Source organism: Nanorana parkeri, unplaced genomic scaffold (assembly GCF_000935625.1).
Source record: "Nanorana parkeri isolate BGI_ZX_2015 unplaced genomic scaffold, ASM93562v1 scaffold1854, whole genome shotgun sequence".
In the NCBI taxonomy this organism is placed as follows: Eukaryota; Metazoa; Chordata; class Amphibia; order Anura; family Dicroglossidae; genus Nanorana; species Nanorana parkeri.
In genome coordinates this window covers 106,419-124,091 of record NW_017308122.1, presented here as the reverse complement: position 1 = coordinate 124,091, position 17,673 = coordinate 106,419, and the positions used below count along the sequence as shown (strand labels likewise).

General features: G+C 43.0%; 1 protein-coding gene across 1 annotated transcript; it reads left to right on the top strand.

Moving 5' to 3' along the window:
• Nucleotides 1-1,080: 1,080 nt before the first annotated feature.
• ATP5J2 (ATP synthase, H+ transporting, mitochondrial Fo complex subunit F2) lies at nt 1,081-8,167 on the top strand. Its single transcript, XM_018571859.1, has 4 exons — nt 1,081-1,180; nt 4,799-4,906; nt 6,281-6,397; nt 8,071-8,167. The coding sequence occupies exons 1-4, from the start codon at nt 1,165-1,167 to the stop codon at nt 8,097-8,099; spliced, it is 270 nt and encodes an 89-aa protein (XP_018427361.1). The 5' UTR covers nt 1,081-1,164; the 3' UTR covers nt 8,100-8,167.
• The last annotated feature ends 9,506 nt before the right edge of the window (nt 8,168-17,673 follow it).

Below are 17,673 nucleotides of genomic sequence, written 5' to 3'. Positions count from 1 at the left end.
ATTCTGGGTCCTTCCTCTTCTTTGGTTTTGGCACTGGTGAATGGTCCTTCCTCTGAACAACACCACCCACGTAATATATTGTGGATGCCGAGCTGTTCAGGACTACTGTAAGCCCTGGGTGCATGATGACGTGACCCCCTGGGAGAGTGTCCATGACAACTAGGGCTCACAGGAAGTGGGTTGGACGACACTGGGTGTTATTCAAATCAGGAGTGGTGGCCAGATAGAGAGTGGTGTGGTGGCCAGCGCCAGAAAGCAAAGGGTTATTGTAGCCAAAACTGCTTTATTTATGCCTCATTTGCATGGGCTACTGGAGCCAAAATGTGTCAGCAATCTGTGCATTCCTGTGTCTGGGATCATAGGTGGTTGCAGTCAGCTGTGCTTGCTTAGCCTGTACAAAGCACTAACAGGCTGACAGGAGCCGTGGCTGTCTGCATGTATTCGCACATCCAGCAGTTACCTGGATGGTTGTCCAACCCTGAACGCAGACAGATTACATCCAGGGTTATGCATCTCTCCTTTACCACAGATGGCTGTTGGATGTGAGGATACTTGTAATAAGCGGCGGACAGCAATGGCTCCTATCAATCTGTCACAGCTTTGCACAAGCTGAGTGGCCTTAGCTGTCCGCAACCACCTGTGATCCCAGCCACAGGAATCTGCAGATTCTGCCTCATGTAGGCACTAGAACTGCCCTGTGAATGAAGCTTTATTTCAAAAATAGATGGACCTGTCTTGTAATGTTTGTGCTGAAGCTGGGCTTTCTCCTAACAATAAATGGTTGTGGCATACACCAATGCACCACCTCAGGGAGCAAACATGAAGGGAGCCTATAAATTCTAGGTAGACATGTCCTAAGGGAAGTTATGAAATACCACTTTGTATATTCTGTATGGGGTAGACCAGGAATGTTATTGTCCCACAAAAATGTAATACTTCTAATAAATACTTTATTTTGAGACACCTTGAAAGTAAATACACCTCTAGTGAAGGAACACACCATACAAATTTTACAATTGCACTCTTCCACCTGCAACATGGCGGCGGGTTCCGTACGGAAGTGACGTCAGTCCCCGGACCCGCCTTTCTTCCTGTCAGAGGAGGTGATACAGTGACTGACTGAGGAGATTTTCGTTCTATCTCAGTGTCATTCCGGACATCAAAATGGCGGACAAGCCGGGTGAGGAACGGGCCCTTATTTTTGTCATTGTGTGTGAGATGTTAGGAGGCAATGTTTGTGAAGAGGAGATTGTTCGGGTGTGGCTGGGTTGATGCAATTTGTTGTGTTGAAGGTTATATCTGAACATTCTAGTAATTTGTCCGGTGGAAGGCGGACTTACATATATAAACGTGGTGCAGTATGTTCTGTTATAGTTCATGTGTCTTATTCATTGTCTGTGTTCACCCTGCGCCGTGGTATTGTGTTTTGATGGGGGTCTCCGAGCATTAGAAACATACTGAAACCTATTAAACATCGCCCCCCTCCCCCCCCCCCTCCTAATTAACTCTGATGTAGAATTCAGGCTTTACTTTTATTTTTGTGCCCCAGCTGCGACGTTTTCCATGTTTGCCCTCTCTGCACATGGCTCTGTGAAGGGTAAAGTCTCTCTCATATCTCACTATAGGTAAGGCAGTCTATATACACCAGGGTTCTATAGTGATAAAATGGTGTACAGATTTTGCCCTTCAGTGTAATTCCCCTTGTGTCCTACAAAAGTGCATTGCAATGATCCAAATGATACCGCCATGTCCGCCAGCCTGTGTACACCTTACATGACTGGTGGAGTGCCTGGGGAGGTCAGAGTGTCCTAGGCCTCAGCTGCATACTGAGCCTCACCTCACCTCCTATTATTCAACTGTCAAATGGAAGATGTTCCAGCACTGAAAGTAGAACTCTGGGCAAAATGGTTCTGAACCCTTACGTTGGGGGCTACCCCTGCACTGCAAGAGTTAAGCTCATCTAGGGAGGAAAATAAAGTTTTTCTCTTAAGCCAGTCCCTGAAGTCTCTCCCTCTCCTCTGCAGCGATCTAAGGTCCTGTAAATCATCACTTTCCATACACAATGGGGGGAATTTATCAAAACTGGAGTAAAGAGAATCTGGAGGAGTTGCTTATGGTAACCAATCAGCTTCTATCTTCAGTTTGCTCAGTTAAGATTTGAAAATGAAAGAGAGAAGCTGATTGGTTGCCATGCACAGCTGCTCCAGATTTTCTCTGCTCCAGTTTTGATAGATCCCCCCAGTGTATTAGATGTAAGGATGCTGAGGAACATTCCACTGCTGCAGCAGAGGAGGGCTTCAGGGACCGGAGTAGCTACCAGCCGTCTGCTAGGTTTGGGTGAGCATAACTTCTTTTCTTTTTGTTTGTAGCATCTATACAGGAAAGAGCACTTAACCCTTGCAGTGCAGGGATAGCCCCACTTCAAGGGTTAGGAGTTACGATTTACAGTAGAACTAAAGCCATTTTGTTTTTTTTTTAGATTAGGATAGAGTGGAGAGGGATTAGAACACCCGTCAGGTTTTTATTGCTGTCTGTGTCCCTATTAGGGAGATTCAATCTCTCTATTTGTCCTGGAGACTGATATCACAGAGTGAAAATGAATGAAAATCCCAAATTTTGGGGTGTCACCAGAACAGAAATAGATGGGAAAGTTTTCATTGGGGATTCTGCTGACCAGTAGAGATTTCCGTCTCTTTGGAGATATTTTCTCTTACTTCCTGTTGTAGCTGTTATACAGGACGTAAAGGGAAATTTCCCCACTAGGACACAGCTGGGAAAAACTGACCGGATATAACACTTTCTTACTCAATCCTAAGTGGGTGGGAAACATTTTCTCTTCAGCTGTACTTTACCAGTCGCATGATGTAGCGAGCTTAGTGTGATTAAAGTAAGTAGAAATAAAAATGTGAGAACAGAAGTCACACAATGTCCCTGTTAGGAAGGATTCCTACCTGCTTGTTGGTGGGGATCTACATGCAGCTCCATGTACAATTTCGGCAAATGCGTAGATGTAACATCTTCCTGGCATGACAAGTCAAGATGGCTGAAGATAACAGACCAAGAAAAAGACCGGACAAAGATGATGATGCCAGCGAGGGAGCTCACAGGAGTTGTATCGCTGGAGGGAAAGGTGAGTGTAGTTCAGCTTTAAGCACTTCATTAACATTTCCATCTGACTTTACAATCTCCTGTAAGCTTGCCACAAATGGTACAATCTTATTTACATCAACCAACAACTACGTCATAAAGAGGCTTGCCTTATAGATACTTTGGGCAGGTTCTGCATGGTTTTGGGGAACCTGGAATTGATTTTGCAGATTGTCACGTGTATGGTGAGCTTAAAGGCCCTGTGTTGAGCAGCATTCCCATACAAGTCTATGGTCATGCAAAATCTGCTTGAAGCAGGTCAAATGTAAGTTAAATGGAGGTCACCTGCAGGTCAGATGTCCCTGTCAATGAATTTTGGATGTTCTCAAGTGTCTCAAACTTGTACCTTCAACACAGGCCCAAAACCTGTCTACACAGGTCCTTAGATTGATCTGAAGACCTGTCTAAACTATGCAGTCAGTTTGTATCCAGTCAGATCCTTGAACTGCATAGTTGTCAATAGATCGAAAGGAGATTTTACAGCCAGATTGTAACGCCTGCTGAGAGCTTAAGGGTTAAAGCCTCTTTGATTTTTTTATTTTAGTCTGTGTTTCCATTCACTTCCTGTCAGAACAGGAAGTGGTAGGAAATCTGTCCAAGGGCGGGGGGTCAAGAACAAAACACATTTAACCACTTTATGAGCAGCCATTGTGATTGAAGGTAATTAACTGCTGGTTGGGGCAACCTGTTCTTCTGAGAGAACGTTTATAAACATCCCTGTTTGTACTGTGCATGTGCCAGGTGAGCTCAGAGTGCCTGTGATTTCACTGTCATTCAACAGCAGATTATAGGTTAAATCAAGAGCCAGTCACAACGCTTTGGGAAGGGGAGGGGCAAAGAGTTGCATGCTCTGCTTCCTCCTGCTGGCTGCCATATCACTACTGTATCCTGTCTATAGCTAGACGATTGCTTGAGTGCTTCAGGAAAGTATAACCCCAGCGTACCTCCTGTGACACCTCGGTATAAGCCTGGTGTAGAACGCTTAGGTGTCCTCTTTCTGCTGAATTTGAAATGTAGACAGTATTAGGGCTGCAGCTAACCATTATTTTCAGAATTGATTAGTTAGTTGATTATTTTTTCCACAAAAAAAACAAAACATCCTTAATTTAATTTAAAATAAAATACATGCGGCGATACCTGACATGTATAGCGCAATGGTCAATTTTCTATGTACGTGCACCTGACTTGTGTTTCCGTTAGTATATGCGTGTTTGCTGGGTTGGGGGACTTTCAATTTTGGGGAGGGATTTTTAATTTGTTTTTTTTTTTACCTCATTGCTATCTCATGGGGGGGCTCATAAGCCCCCTATGTGATGGCACATTGGGGGTGACAGGTTCTCTTTAAGGTGACATTAGAGGTCTTTAAGACCCCTAGTGTCACCTTTTCACCTCCACTGGTTTCAGCTGCTGAGGCACTTGAATGTCAACACAGCAGGAAGTGGCTTGGAGCAATAGCCAGTTTATCTTAAATTGCAGTAGCCAATAGTAGGCTGGCTATTGCACCCACCCACTTTAAAAAGCCAAAACAGGAACATTGCTGTGAATATTTATTTTTTTCACCAAAAAGTAACAGCTGCTGCAGAAGTCTTGTGACATGTTACAAATAGTTTACTCTGTTAATAAAACTGTTATTAAACTTTTTTTTTCCCAGTACCTTTGGCACAACAGAGACTTCTGGATGTGAAGGTTGGTCAGCTGCCCAACTGGATTGCCACTTGTAATTTCACTCCAAATGGGGTGTTGGGCGGTGTGAGAAGGGGTTAGTATATCGAATGTTTTTTCCTCTTGATTGTAATTGGATAACTTGGTTAGAATTTGTAACAACGCTGCAGTTCTCTCCTATCCCTGAACACAATTTATCACAACTGTAGGCGACAAAATCTGGAGCAGATGTGCATGGCAACCAATCAGCTTCTCTGTCTCATTTTCAAAACTGAACACACTAAAGAGAGAAGCTGACTGGTTGCCATGGGCAACTTCTCCAGATTTTGTCTGTCCCGTTTTTTATAAATTCCCCCAACTGTGTGCACAGCTTCCACTGCATACTCTTCTAGTCAGAGACCTGTCTGTGTTCTGTTACTTGTCTGTAAAACAGCAAAAAGTTTCCAGGCACACTCACCAGCCAGCATACACAAAAACCTGTCTAACCACTAAGGTCAAAAGCAGAGGTTTAGATACACGTCTTCTGCAGAAAACGTGAAAGCCGAAAGGCACCTCCATATATTGCGGTCCTAACTCTAAACTATGAGAGTCTCCATCTTGGAGCACATGTGGCAAAAGATCAAATTGGGTACATGCACATGCCGCACATGCGCATTACAGGCAAATAGCCTGTAACATTTCTGGACAGCTGCCCACAGTACATTAAAATCCTGGACTTACTAGCCTATTCAGCGTGTGCGCGCCCTCCGTCAACATCAGAATTCTGAGACTGCGTCACTGTAAGTGACGCATGGCACAGAATGCTCATGGGGTCCCGCTGCCCACTCCCATCACGGCGTGTCACTTCTATCTTCCCTCACTGCAACATCTCTCCCTCTGCTTCTGACAGGCTGCTTACACCTCATTGCTGGTCTCTCACCTCGCCTTCTGCTTCTGTTCCCGGCTACCTGCCCGCTCCACAGGCAGGCTGTGTGTGACACTGAGCCAGGCGATTACACTATTTCATGGCTATTAGATGTTTGTAGTTTGGGGGCTCACATGCTGTGCAATGAAAAACAAAGCGAGATGGCAAGCATTGAGATATACGGCTCAGCTCTGCTCGCACTCCCATGCAGAATGTAGATATGAGGAGTCAGCAGAGGTGACCTGAGGGACCTTGAAGGATCCTCACAACTAGTTGTAGTTCAGTGTGAGCAAGCACAGAGGGTGGCTACTTTTCAGTGCCCATAGAGACCATTGAGAAGAAAAGAAGCCACCCTCTGGCAGGAAGTTATTAAACAGTAGAAAAATATATTTTTACAGCATTTAAAGGTAAATAATTAAAAATCTATAAATGAGGCGCACAGACAGGTAGTCAGCAAAAAGGGTGATATGAAGATCATGGCTGCTGCAGTTGTGATCTCAGTATAAGCACTTTAAGATTGCAAAACTGTCCCGTCACTGTATAATACGTGTTTTGTTTTTTCCTTAGGTTATGATCGGTATTATAATAAATACATTAACGTGAGGAAGGGGGGCATCGGAGGGATTGCCATGGTGCTTGTTGGCTACATAACCTTGAGTTACATCTGGGAATATGATCACATCAGTAAGTGGCGTTACAGCTAATTGATCAATATGTTATGTTTCTATTACTTGGTTTGATATAGTGGTGGCATGTTAAATTGCATTGGTTCCAAGGCTCACTGCGCTAGGAATGGATTCTAAATAGCTTATAGGACCAGCAGCAACTTTGTGTGAAGAAGGTATCTAATATGGTAAATAAGTTGCGCTTGATCGAAGTGAATGTGGATTCCAGAGTAAAGAATAAATCACAAAAAACACATGTACATCTATATAAATACCGGAATCTTCATTATTATGTGATCGATACATGAATCATCAAACAATCAATGTGAACCAATCTCTTAGTTTCAAGAGAGAGCCATAATCGGTGTATAATGCCTGAAATTCTTATTGCGGCATGTGGTACGTGAAACATGTATTCATACACCCCACAGTGTATCAATAAATATATGTGTGACAGAAGCGCCACGCTCACTTAGTGTAGCTCAGAGTCCTCTGTGACAAACAAACAAAACACAAAACAAATCTACCATATTATGTTAAATTGCATGTTTGTTTCCAAAAAGGGATTTAAGTCCAGCTTAAGGCTAGATTCACACCTGGGCGACTCCTGACCGCGCGGATTGCTGCGCGGTCATGGAGGCGTCCACTGCAGCCGATCGCGCTGCGGGTGCCATTTACTTCTAATGTCACCCCAGTCGCTCCGGGCAGATTGCGCGGTTTCCCGCTGCGATTCCACCCATGCAAGTGAAAAAGCTGTGTGTCTTGTCGCAAAAACAGGTACTTGTACTTTTTTTTAGCGATTGCTTCGCGGATGTCATCCCATTGAAATCAATGGGGCCGGGCGGCAACCGCTGTGTGCACCAGTACACAATCACGTGGCCCCAGGACGGGCGTCCCGGGTGTTACTGAGGTGTTAAACTAGGCTCAGTCTGCTGTTTCAGAGGCCATCTCTAGTATGTGAGAAGAGTAGTGAGGCAGCCTCAATTTCAAGGTGGATGTCATTCACTGCTTGTCCAGCCTGCTACATTGCACATTTTAAATATGATCCTTCAGTAAGTGGGTTTCTGTTGTATAGGTCACAGGACAACACCGTATATTCACATGCTTCCATGTTACAGTATAGGGTATGCTTTGCATATACACAGACTGCAGTGTGAAGCAAAGTTGTTTTGAATGAGGAGTCAGTGGTATAAAATGCTTATTTAAGGCGAAATGACCGGTTCTCTTACTTATACCACCCGTTCCTGCTGATGCACTTGTCTGCCTTGCTCCCCTTCCCCTCTGTTAGAGCCCTTGGAAATATGTGGTACTTCCAGGTATGGGGTATCATGTAACCCTTTCCCCTTCTCCGGATGCAGTGCTCAGGCCTTTATTAGGCCTGCATGGTGTCACAAGGTGAAAGGTCATTAACCTTTTATTTTATGCTCCAACACGGAGCTTACACAGCAAAGTATCAGTAGGTTGGCAAACGGGCTATCAAAAGTAGCCAAATAAACAGTGCAACAATAGAATGATTTGCTGCAAAAGTACCTAATACTTAGTGTCAGCTGCTGCTTTCTCACATATAAAAGCGCAGATGTTTTAAACCTATTCTCAAAAGAACCTGTCACTTCAGGAATTCCTCATACAAAATATTTGATGCAGGTATGTTTTTGAATTTCATTTAGTGACCTCATTTTCTTTGGTTTGCAGAGCATGACCGCTGGAGAAAGTACCACTGACCAAAAAAAGAACTGTGCATTTTTGTTGCTACTCTTCAACATCTGAAATAATAAATATTTCCACTTCCTGTCTGTGTATTTCTCATAAGTTACTAAATTACTATAGGATTGCTTTCATATTAAAGAGTATAGTGGACTATGAATACCAAAATCTTTGTAGGATCCAGAGAATGGTTTCTTCCGTCTCAAGTAGTACTGAAAATAATTGCTTGTGAAGTACACCTTTTAAGTATTATTAAAGTCAAATGCAGTAGAGAATAGCAATCTGCAATTGTCATTCATACGATGAATGGTGACATCTGGTTGGTAATGGGACTACTTTTTTTTAAATGAGCCCCAAAGTAAATCAAGGTAATTTGCCATGAGGTAGCTGCATCGGTAGCTTCGATATCATTATTTCAGCACCATGTTTTTTGTTTTTTTATGAAGAGTTAGAAGAAATCAGACCTTTTTTATACATAGTCATTTTAAAACAAAACTTATCTAAAATGTGCCAAGATAAAAGAGCGAGTGGAAAGTGCAGGGTATAGAAATGTGCAGACAAGATACAAATGCACACAATGGTAAAAACAGAAGCGGAGAATGTGGAGAAGTAGGATGTAAATACTGGGAGACTAAAGAGACTGTCTGCTGAACAACTGCTCAGGTGAAGAATTACAGTAGACCTGAACTCAGGAAGTGAAGCTTTATAATGTTTAAGAGAACATTTTAAAATGACCTGTGCCTAAGCAGTACCCTAAAAATGTACCTTTTTGTCTATTTGTCCTGACAATGAGCAGTACAATTACTGATCTGTTATCATGCCTAGGTGCACCCTGCTGCCTCTGACTCTTAAGGTGCCCGTACAATCTTCAATTTTCCTTCGAAAATCTTCCACCAATGGTATTTCGAACAATAATCGATTGGTTGATGGGAATTTTGTCTGGGGTTGAGGCTGGAAAACTTTTTATCGAATTGAATGAAAATTGATGGATAAGTGGCGTTCTCATTTGAGAAAAAAAAATCGCAGCAAGAACGCACGTGCAAATGAAAATCTGATCTGTTGATCGACACAATTTGGTGAGTTGGTTTGCTAAGGAACAATTATCAAAATCGACATTGGTCTGTGCATGATGGGCTATTTCAGCTAGAATCGAACGAGGGTTCTGAGTAGCAACGAATATTTCCGATGGAAACATCTATAGGTGTATGTCCAGCTTAACAGTATTTCACAAAAGGGGTGAAGAGTTTGGAGAAGACGGGAGAAGTGAACAATCTAGGACAACATAGCTGAACTGGAAACATTCTCTAACTTGGATCACTTTCCAGTTCAGCTATGTTGTCCTATATTGTTCATTTCTCCTGCCTTTTGTGAATAACCATGTAAAGGTGCCCATACACCTTACGACCATTTTTCGAACATGTTGGCTCGACAAAAGACGTGCGACCGTGCAGTAGAAACGGTCGCACGTCTTAGTTCACACTGCTCGATTCTCGTACGAGAATCGAGCAGTGTATGGGCACCTTTTAGTCTCTGGAAGTTTGGTGACATTACTACTCTGCTGCTCACTGTTCTCCTTGCTTAAAGCTCTGACGTGGTAAAGGCAGGGTTTTGCTTTCTCAAGCACCTTCAGGGCCCATCCAGACTGTTTCTGGACCCCAAATGCATCCCAATATATTCCTATGCTATTTCTGGCCTCTGTTCCCACCAGCGCAGTCTTGTCCAGACCAGAAAAATACAGCATATCTTATTTTGGCTGGTCTGGAACCCCATAGAAATGCATGTAATGCACCTGAACGCCCATTTTAAGTGGGGGGTGGGGTTAGACCCAGCTCAGAAGCGTGGTAAAAATGCGTTCCAGAACCTGGTGTGAGGCCAGCCTAAAACAGAAAGACAGCACAGAATAAGGCATGGTAAGTGGGTAATGAGGAAGGATCAGCTGCAAGGAGACAACAAGCCGAAATTAGAGACTACTCCTTTGCAATCTGCCTGTTTTTGGACACAGTTCACAGAATTCCTTTTCAAATACTCCGGGTTCCCAGACAGCTATTTCTCATGCTTTTAATGAATTACTGTTAGTGTCTTGTCCATTTCCCAAGGTGTCCCCCAAATGATTTTATCTAGAGGATGACTTTGGCCTTATTCACACTTCCGAAAGGGGCCAGATCGCATGAGTCTCAAGAATTCCTCTGTGAGATTTGTGATCAACTGCAGGTGGAAGGTGCTGTACAATACAATGACAACTGCCATCACCTGCAGTTGTTCACATGTAATCAATCACACAGCCTAATTGTCTGCAGATGCTCTCAGGCTGTGCTATTACATGTGCTCAGTGGCAGCTGTCACTATTGTATTGGATGTGTCTCATGGAGGAATTTGTGAGACCCGTGTGATCCAGCCTCATGATAGGGCCAAAGTCATCTTTAGCTAAAGCCATTTGCAGGAAACTTTGGGCAATGGACAAGACACTAACTGCGTTACAAGTGTGAATGGGGCCTTTAAGTCCTTTGCTGTCATGTCATAGCGTTGGACAAATATAGTAGTAGTTTACATTAAAGGGTCATTTGGGTCTTTTACTGAATGTGCAATTTATGCCCAAAAGGGATCAAGTCCGTTGCAAAGATCCCAACAATAATTAAAAAGACCGGTGCATACAGTAATAGTGTGTAACTATTGTACTTTCTTAAATATGTATTTGTATGTGAGAATGGCAGCATAACAGCTTTGGTCAGGAAGTAATGAGCCTGGCAAATGGACAAGGAAGCACATTGCTCATCCCCTCTCTTCACCTGAATGGCCCTCAGTGCTGCTCTTCTATATCAGGGATTACAGGAGACTGATGGACACATTTTAAAGTCAAATTTAGATTGTTGTTTTTTTAAATTAGAAAGCTGTCAGGGTGCTCTACAAGTTTAAACAGACTCCCGGCGGCAAAAGTCGCCGGGAGTCTGTTTAAAGAGCCCCGATGCTGGCGACGTACACTGTATGTCGTCAGTCACGAAGGGGCTAACACATCCACTTGCCGGTATTTACATAATCTGCTCACAAATCTGAACTATAAACACTTTGTCAGTATACCTTTCTTGTCAGAGACGGTTAGGTCAAATTGTCAATCATAGCCTTCATGTCAGACACTTCTGTGACACTCGCGAGTCAATGATCTTTGCATACAACAGTTATCAAAGAAAGTGGTTAGAGCTGAGGAACGTAGCTAATGACCTTTGACAAAATCGGGCCTATAACTGGTGCATGTATGGTGGCAAATCCATGTTCTGATCTGCTTGCCCAGCAGGTGTTTGTGCCATTTTGGGTTATCTTAAAGATGCTAGCACACATGCATGTAAAGGTGCCCATACACTGCACGATTATCGTACGATAATCGTATGCGATCGGGTTTTCGTACGATAATCGAGCAGTGTGAACGGAGACGTGCGACCGTTTCTACTGTACGGTCGCACGTCTTCTGTCGAACCAGCATGTTCGAAAACCAGCCGGGAATCGTACGATTCTCGGCTGGTTAGAACGGTGCTCGGAAGATAAATGCTGAACGGGCCGGTGTGCGCACGCGCACACTGCCCGTTCAGCATTGCGGTCATCGGAAGCCCGCCCCTCAGGAGGGCGGGCTTGCGATGATCGAGAGTGCGATCTGCCTGTCCAAGATAGGCAGATCGTACGTTTTTTTAATCCCTTTACAACCATCGCAAGACTAAAGTCTTGCGATGGTTGTAGAGTGTATGGCCACCTTTAGCATTGCCATTTTACTGAAAACCACAATTCACAACAGGTCATTCATATTCCTGAGTCAATGACAAACGTATCTGTGCCAATTTTTGGATGGTCCCAAGATGAACACTTCAGCACTTACTGTTCCAGTATCTGATCGGATGCAGGCACTGTCTGGCTGACAGTTTTCCATCTGGCCTCTTCGATTATTCAAAGTTTGTCAAGCTGAAAGGTGCCAACAGGCTCGATTTTCAGTTGAGTCAGCAGGAATTGTCCAAAATTCAAGCTGTGTGTAGCCAGCATTACACAATATAATCAAATATACAGAAAAAAATGAATCGAAAGAGATATATTCTGTGTCAAAGTGACTTTATCACCACAGGCTCACTTTTACTGAAAGCCAATCTTTTCAAAGATAAGGCTTACCTTTCCGGCAGACCATTTGTTAAAACACTGCACTTTTCTGCCTGCCGCAGCAGGTGTTTGACCAAATGGATGATTTAAATAACTGTTACCGGTGTGAAAATTATGTCTCGAGCTTGAGGTTGATAAGGCGCATGCACGGAGTTCAGCGGGCCGGATGTCCGTTCGGATGTCTGCTCCGTGAGCCTCGCTCCTAGGCGGATGGAGTCCCCGCTCCTATAGCTGACAAGCACCGGAGGCTGTAAGGAGGAGAAACGCGGAGACGATCTGTAGCGGGCTGACAAGGCAGGATGGCCGGGGGAACATCAAAGAAAAAAGACATGCAACCCCGAGCGGGATCCAAAACAGTGAATAGCAAAACACAGATGGCTACAGTCCCAAGCCCTCGTGGAGGGATCGATACAGCACAGAGAGAGAGAAAAATCGGCTTCTACGAAGAAGGCAGTGGTGAGTAAACAATCTAGAAGGGAGCACTCCCCTGCCTCAATGTCTCCATTAATTGAAAGGACACTAGAAGATATGCTTTTATTACAACAGGCCTCCCTTCCCTCTAGTCCTCTTAGTGGTGATAATGAGGTAAATTTTGGAGGAGGGATGCCCTTTATTGAATACATATTTTCTCTTTTTTCTTTTTCTTCCTTCTCTATACATTGTTTGTCTATATGTTGCTCTCCGGTTTGTAGTTATAGTAGCAAGAAAGGGCACAGTATATATATAGTAAATAACATATAATGTGGAGCGGGGATCTGACCATACTAGGCGGTTGTACGCCTGGATTTGACCGAATTCCCGGGATTCCCCGAGATGGCGGTTAAATCGAGTGTTGACATGGGGTCAATACCCTCGAATATGGGATGGGTGGGAGGGGGACCTGCCCATGAAATATGTTTTGTATATGTTTTGAGTAGGTGTTGTATGTATGTTTTTTGTGTGGATGGCTGCTCACTTTCCCCCATTGACCCATACCTTAAATTTAGAAGGATTCACCCAAGAAATAGGTATGAATGATAGCTAAGATACCAGTAGTGCTTGCATCTCATAATGCCAGGGGGCTAAACTCCCCGATAAAGAGGAAAATGGCTTTCCAGTATTACCACTCATTAAAGGTTGGGATTTTGTTTATGCAGGAAACCCATTTCCCGGCAAGCTATCAACCTAAATATATAAACGCACATTACCCGAAGTTTTTTCTAGGCAATGCACCAGATAAGACCAAGGGAGTGGCCATTTGTTTTTCCACTCAGACTAGTTTTCACTCTTTGATGGAGATTAGGGACCCAGGGGGTAGATATGTATTCTTGAAGGGACACTTAGAAGACAAATTAGTTACACTAATATCATACTATGCACCGAATTCCGCACAGGTTTCATTTTTTAAGGAAATGTTAGACAAATTATCACCATATTTTGAGGGCGTAGTAATCTGCGCAGGGGACTCTAATCTTGCACTAGATAGCACTTTAGATAGAATTAGCTCAAAGAAATGTAAGAGGGATTATTCTTGGAAAACAGGCACACAGTTTGCAAAATTATTAAACTCTTATTCCTTAATAGATACGGGTAGAGATTACACGTATTTTTCACAAGTACACCAAAGTTATGCAAGGATTGATCATTTTTTGATTTTAGTTACTGCAGTACCTTTGGCTTCCTTTGTTAGAATTAAAGAGGCGGTATGGTCTGATCACTCAATAGTGGTAATGGGATGTGACGCACTTACAGATATAATGAAAACACGATGCTGGAGATTGAATGAATCTTTGTTAAATAAGGTAGATGCACAGAGGGAAATAAATGCACATTTAGAGAATTATTTTGACAACAATGAGACACCCGATATATCGGCCACAATGATATGGGCTGCACACAAAGCTACGATTAGGGGTCGCCTCATAGAATTAGCATCCAGAACTAAAAAAAGAGCAAATAAATATATAAATGAGTTAGATTTAGAACTCCAGAAATTGTCTAAAGTACATAAAGCAACGCCATCGACACAACTATTAAAAGTATTAGAGAAAACTCGCTTAGAACTAAATTTGATGTTAACTACTAAAGCAGAGAAGAGTATCAGGTGGTCGGACAATAAATTCTATGCGCATGGGGATAAAATAGGAACACTCTTAGCGAACAAACTCGCCCCTAAAATTAAGATTTATTCAATGCCCAAAATACGCTGTCAGAGAGGCACATATACATTGAACCCACGTAAAGTACTCACTGAATTCCATTCATATTTCCTAGACATATATCGGGAACACACGTCAGCAATGGGAAATAGGCTGAAAGTTTTCTTAGAGGATATAACGCTGCCAGGTCTCTCCTTAGAACATAAGTTGATTATGGAAGAACCGATAACAGCTTTAGAGATCAACTTAGCAATAAAACAGACAAGACTTGGGTCGGCGCCCGGCCCAGATGGGTTGTCGATAGCATACTATAAAACATTTTCAGAGGTTCTGATTCAGAGAATGGAGAGGTTCTTTAATCATCTTAGGACAGGAGGGCATTTAGACCGGGATCTCAATAGAGCATTCATATCAGTAATACCCAAACCTAATAAAGATCCTGGGAAGGTCTCCAACTACAGGCCAATATCTTTGATAAATAATGACTTGAAAATCCTGACTAAAATACTGGCTAATAGATTAAAAACTTTTATATCGGCATATATACATAAAGACCAGGTTGGTTTTATAGTAGGACGTCAGGGCCCTGATCAGATTAGAAGGGCAATAGATATCATGACGCTGTTACATTCAAGCTGGGATGGGAGCTCTTCTCAACATGGTATGTTTTTATCAGTGGATCTTCAGAAGGCCTTCGATTCGGTCTCATGGAATTATTTATTTCCATTGCTGGAAAAATGGGGATTCGGCCCGTGTTTTATGGGCATACTGAGAGTATTATATGACCATCCATCTGCACAAATAAAGATGCAGGGATACTTGTCAGAAACCATTCCGATAGCTCAGGGCACTAGGCAAGGTTGTCCGCTCTCCCCATTGCTTTTCGCGTTGACAATTGAACCATTGGCAATTACCATTCGCGAAAATGTAAATATTAGAGGAGTTAGATGTGGCCCGAGAGAACATAAATGCGCCTTATTTGCTGACGATTTGCTGTTGTTTATTACTTTGCCCCTGGTAACATTACCTAATGTATTGAAAGTATTGAATCTGTTCTCTAAACTATCGGGACTGAGGGTAAATACATCTAAATCTATGGCCCTCAATGTGAACCTCCCTCGTGATATATGGTCTAGGGTAAAAGAAAATTTTGTATTTAATTGGGCCGACGACGCGGTTCAATACTTGGGAATCAAACGTACAGCATCTTTCCCTGAATTGCATAGCAGAAACTATACTCCTTTGTATCGCCAATTAAAGGAAGATATGGCCAGATGGAAGCATTTTAATTTATCCTGGATAGAACGTATTAACGCCATAAAAATGTCTATTCTTCCGAAAATACTGTATTACTTCCAAGCTCTACCTATTGCAGTACTTAAACAGGACTTACAGAAGTTTCAATCATGTATGCTTAAATTTATTTGGGATCATAAGCAAGCCAGGTTGTCAAAGAAAGTATTGCACAACTCTAGACAGACAGGAGGACTGGGGGTTCCTAATCTATATCAGTACTATAGGGCTGCACGGATTGCACATCTCTCGATGATCTATAATAAGGGGTATCAGCCGGACTGGGTCTCGATGGAGCCTCTCTCTGCCTCGGGCCTATCGATTGACCAGTTGAAGTGGATGACTCCGAGACAGAGACCGGCAGTCTTGGCCTCGACGCTCTCGCACTCCCTCTCAGTGTGGGATGGGGTCAGGGAGAGTCCGGGGTTTGTCTCGGAATATCCCCCCTGGCACCTATCTTTGGCAACCCCAGGTTTGTGCCAGGGCAACATCGTTCCACTGGTGGCAGGACAAAGGGTTATACCGTATAGCACAGGGGTTTAGGGAACGCAGACCCTTGACTCTGGGGTACTGCCAGGAGATTTTACATATGCCCCAGGTGGAATTGTTTCGATTTAGGCAACTGCAACACTTCCTGGCTTCGCTGCAAGTGCCGGAACCTGATAGACAGTTTACAACGGAATATGAGCAATGGTGCTTGCGGGACGAGGGTCAAAAGGGGGGGGGGTTTCTCTGATTTATTCTCTATTGGTGGAGACGGAGGAGAAACTGCCTTATATGACAGCATGGGAACAAGATTTGGAAATTGATATTGTTAGAGAGGATTGGCAGTGCTGCTGTAAGCGGGGTTTCTTGGGGTTAATCAACATATCTTTGATAGAAGCAAACTATAAAGTGATGGCTAGGTGGTATCTGGTGCCTTTCAGGCTGGCTAAGATTTACCCGAATGTGTCATCAGCTTGTTTCAGAGGATGTACACATCCGGGTACTATATATCATATTTGGTGGCAATGCCCAAAAATTAAGCCCTTCTGGAATAGGATATATGCGCTTATATATAGAGTTATGGGGGTACATGTCACAAGGGAAGCACAATACGCATTGTTGAATTATCTGATCCCAGGGATTAGTAAGGTGCAGGACAGGTTAATTTTTTTTCTTTTTCCTAGCAGCTAAAATTAATATAGCGAAAGCCTGGAAGGCACCAAGTGTCTCTTTTAAACAATTTAAATGGAAGTTATCATGGATCATGATACATGAGAAGATGAACAGTAGGCTCCAAGATAATGAAAGGAAGTTTGAGTTAGTATGGTCTCCCTTCATGATTTATAATGGCGTGAGAAATGATATATGAAGCTGGTGAAGAAGGGAAGGGCTGAATTATTCTGGGATTTTATTAGTGCTCCACTATTTCCTCCTCTTTTAAAGATGTATAATAATGGTAATGGATATAACGGGAAACTGTATGGCAACGAATTGCGCACTATAATAAATTGATATTAATTTTTTTTCTCTATGTAACAATATTGTATTGAGCGAAGGGTGGATATTTGTGGGTTTGTGATACATGTACTTAAGTGAGTATTTATATAATTTTGTTTTTCCCCTTTTATGGTTTAATTAAACAAATCTATATGAGGGGAATTTAGGGGAAGTGAGGAATGACTGTTTGAACTGTCTGTTTGTGTAAATATGTTGTTATTTCTTAAAAAAACAAATAAAAGACTTTGAAATAAATAACTGTTACCCCTACCACAAGCTGTAGGTTCTCCTGGTGGCTTGTTCACCCTGTAGTGCTGTACAAGCCATCGGGAAGAACTACATCCTTCCCTAATGTTCTCTTCAACTTTTCTTGCACCACCGCAGGAGCTTGTGGCCATGCTGTCTAGGACAAAGTGCTCTGAATACTGTAAGCTGCAGTTCCCTCCACTTAGTAGAATGCTTTAAATGGCCAGTGCCCCACATAGCCAGACCAGCCAGTCCCAGTGGAAACTCCTATAGAGGGAACCCTGGAGCCTCCATTCCC

Excerpts from the sequence above, each read along its gene's own strand:
- ATP5J2 (XM_018571859.1), top strand. Across the intron at positions 4,907-6,280 it reads GTTGGGCGGTGTGAGAAGGG|GTTATGATCGGTATTATAAT; the intron begins GTTAGTATATCG and ends TTTTTTCCTTAG. Across the intron at positions 6,398-8,070 it reads CTGGGAATATGATCACATCA|AGCATGACCGCTGGAGAAAG; the intron begins GTAAGTGGCGTT and ends TTTGGTTTGCAG.